Source organism: Egretta garzetta, unplaced genomic scaffold (assembly GCF_000687185.1).
Source record: "Egretta garzetta isolate BGI_Z169 unplaced genomic scaffold, ASM68718v1 scaffold484, whole genome shotgun sequence".
Classification (NCBI taxonomy): Eukaryota; Metazoa; Chordata; class Aves; order Pelecaniformes; family Ardeidae; genus Egretta; species Egretta garzetta.
In genome coordinates, this window is record NW_009259425.1 from 38,187 (window position 1) to 39,840 (window position 1,654).

At 47.5% G+C, this 1,654-nt stretch overlaps 1 protein-coding gene across 1 annotated transcript in view; it reads left to right on the forward strand.

The window, feature by feature from the left end:
* MCOLN1 (mucolipin 1) overlaps positions 1–1,643 on the forward strand; it is a gene marked incomplete at its 5' end in the record, with an annotated part of 6,730 nt that extends 5,087 nt beyond the window's left edge. Inside the window, 2 exons of the mRNA XM_009637027.2 lie at positions 232–354; positions 1,413–1,643. Of these exons, the coding sequence (XP_009635322.2) occupies positions 232–354; positions 1,413–1,643 (354 nt within the window). The remainder of the gene's footprint in view (positions 1–231; positions 355–1,412) is intronic.
* Between the last annotated feature and the right edge of the window lie 11 nt (positions 1,644–1,654).

Below are 1,654 nucleotides of genomic sequence, written 5' to 3' on the forward strand. Positions count from 1 at the left end.
CTCTGCCGGGGACCTGGGGGTTGCACAGCGGGGTGCTTTAATTGCTGTTGGGTCCCTTCCTGCCGGGGACCTCGGGGTCACATGGGGGGGTGCTTTAATTGCTGTTGGGTCCCTTCCTGCCGGGGACCTCGGGGTCACACGGGGGGGGGCTTTAATTGCTGTTGGGTCCCTTCCCGCCGGCACCCTCGGCGGAAGACGGGGGTTAATCCCGACTGGTTTTTCCTCCACCAGATCCTCATCGTCACGCTACGGGTGGCCCTCCCCAACGTCATCCGCTTCTGCTGCTGCGTGGCCGTCATCTACCTGGGCTACTGCTTCTGCGGGTGGATCGTGCTGGGCCCCTACCACGTCAAGGTGCCCGCTCCGCTTGCGGACTTGGGACTCCGGGTGATTCCCCGCAGTCGGATTTGGGAGGAGATGGTTACTCTCGGTTAAGGGGAAAGAAAGAAGCTTTCTGCAAGATTTTATTTCTTGTGGATAAAACTTAATCAGCCCGACAGAATCAAGGGCCTAGCGTTGTCTGCCTGTTTCAGAGGAAGTTATGGGATAAAGGGAAGTAACCAAGTTTCTTGAGGGAAACGTACAATAAAATTACCAAGATAAATAACTGGAGATAGATTTCTCTAACTACCTCCATCTTCTAGAAAGAACAAGAAATTTCAAAACCAAATCAATAGTTTCTCTAACTTTTTTTGACAGAGATAACCATGTTCAGGCAATTTGCCGTCACGCCAGTTTTATACCGTTGTAGCGAATAAAAAGTATAAGTTCTGGTTTGTCCAATAACTTAATAGCCTCTCTCTGAAGCATTTATATATTTTTTTGACTTGTGTTGTCTAGATCAGTAGACACCAAGCCCCCTAAGTGCTAGTAGGAAGCGAAAACGTTATGCATAATACAACGTACAATTTAAAAAAAAGAAAATCCTGGTTCAGGTAAATAGGTAAGGATAGGATGGGCTATGAAAACTTGACTATAATATATAAAATTAATATATATATTTTTTTCCAGGTTGGTAACAAGGCAAAGTGGTTGTGAATCTTTTGCTGACATGCTCAAGCCTATAAGAATCATTTATTTGTGTGATGAGATTATTTTTTTTATGAGGCTTTTTTTTTCTTTTTCCCCCCAATTTACTCCTTAATTTGTTTTTTTTAATCTCTGTCTAAATCTTCCTGAGAAACAAAACCGATTTAATGAGATAAGGTGATATGAGAGAAAACTGGGTGGCCGTGTGTGCCCTGAAATGAAGACATCCTTTTCTTTTTTTAAGTTATCTGCTTGAAGTCCCCCATGGGCACCCTCGTTTCTCGTGGGCGCCGGGGCGGCGTTTGGGAGCATCCCAGCTGGGCGGTGGGAAGGGGCGAGCCGTTGTGGTTGGGAGCCAACTTTTTGTCACCTCCCCATCCCAGTTCCGATCCCTTTCCATGGTCTCCGAGTGCCTCTTCTCCCTCATCAACGGGGACGACATGTTCGTTACCTTCGCCGAGATGCAACAGAACAGTTATTTGGTCTGGCTCTTCAGCCAGATCTACCTCTACACCTTCATCAGCCTCTTCATCTACATGGTCCTCAGCCTCTTCATCGCCCTCATCACCGGCTCCTACGAGACCATCAAGGTGAGGCCGGACCCTGGTGTTTAAGCAGGAGGGGG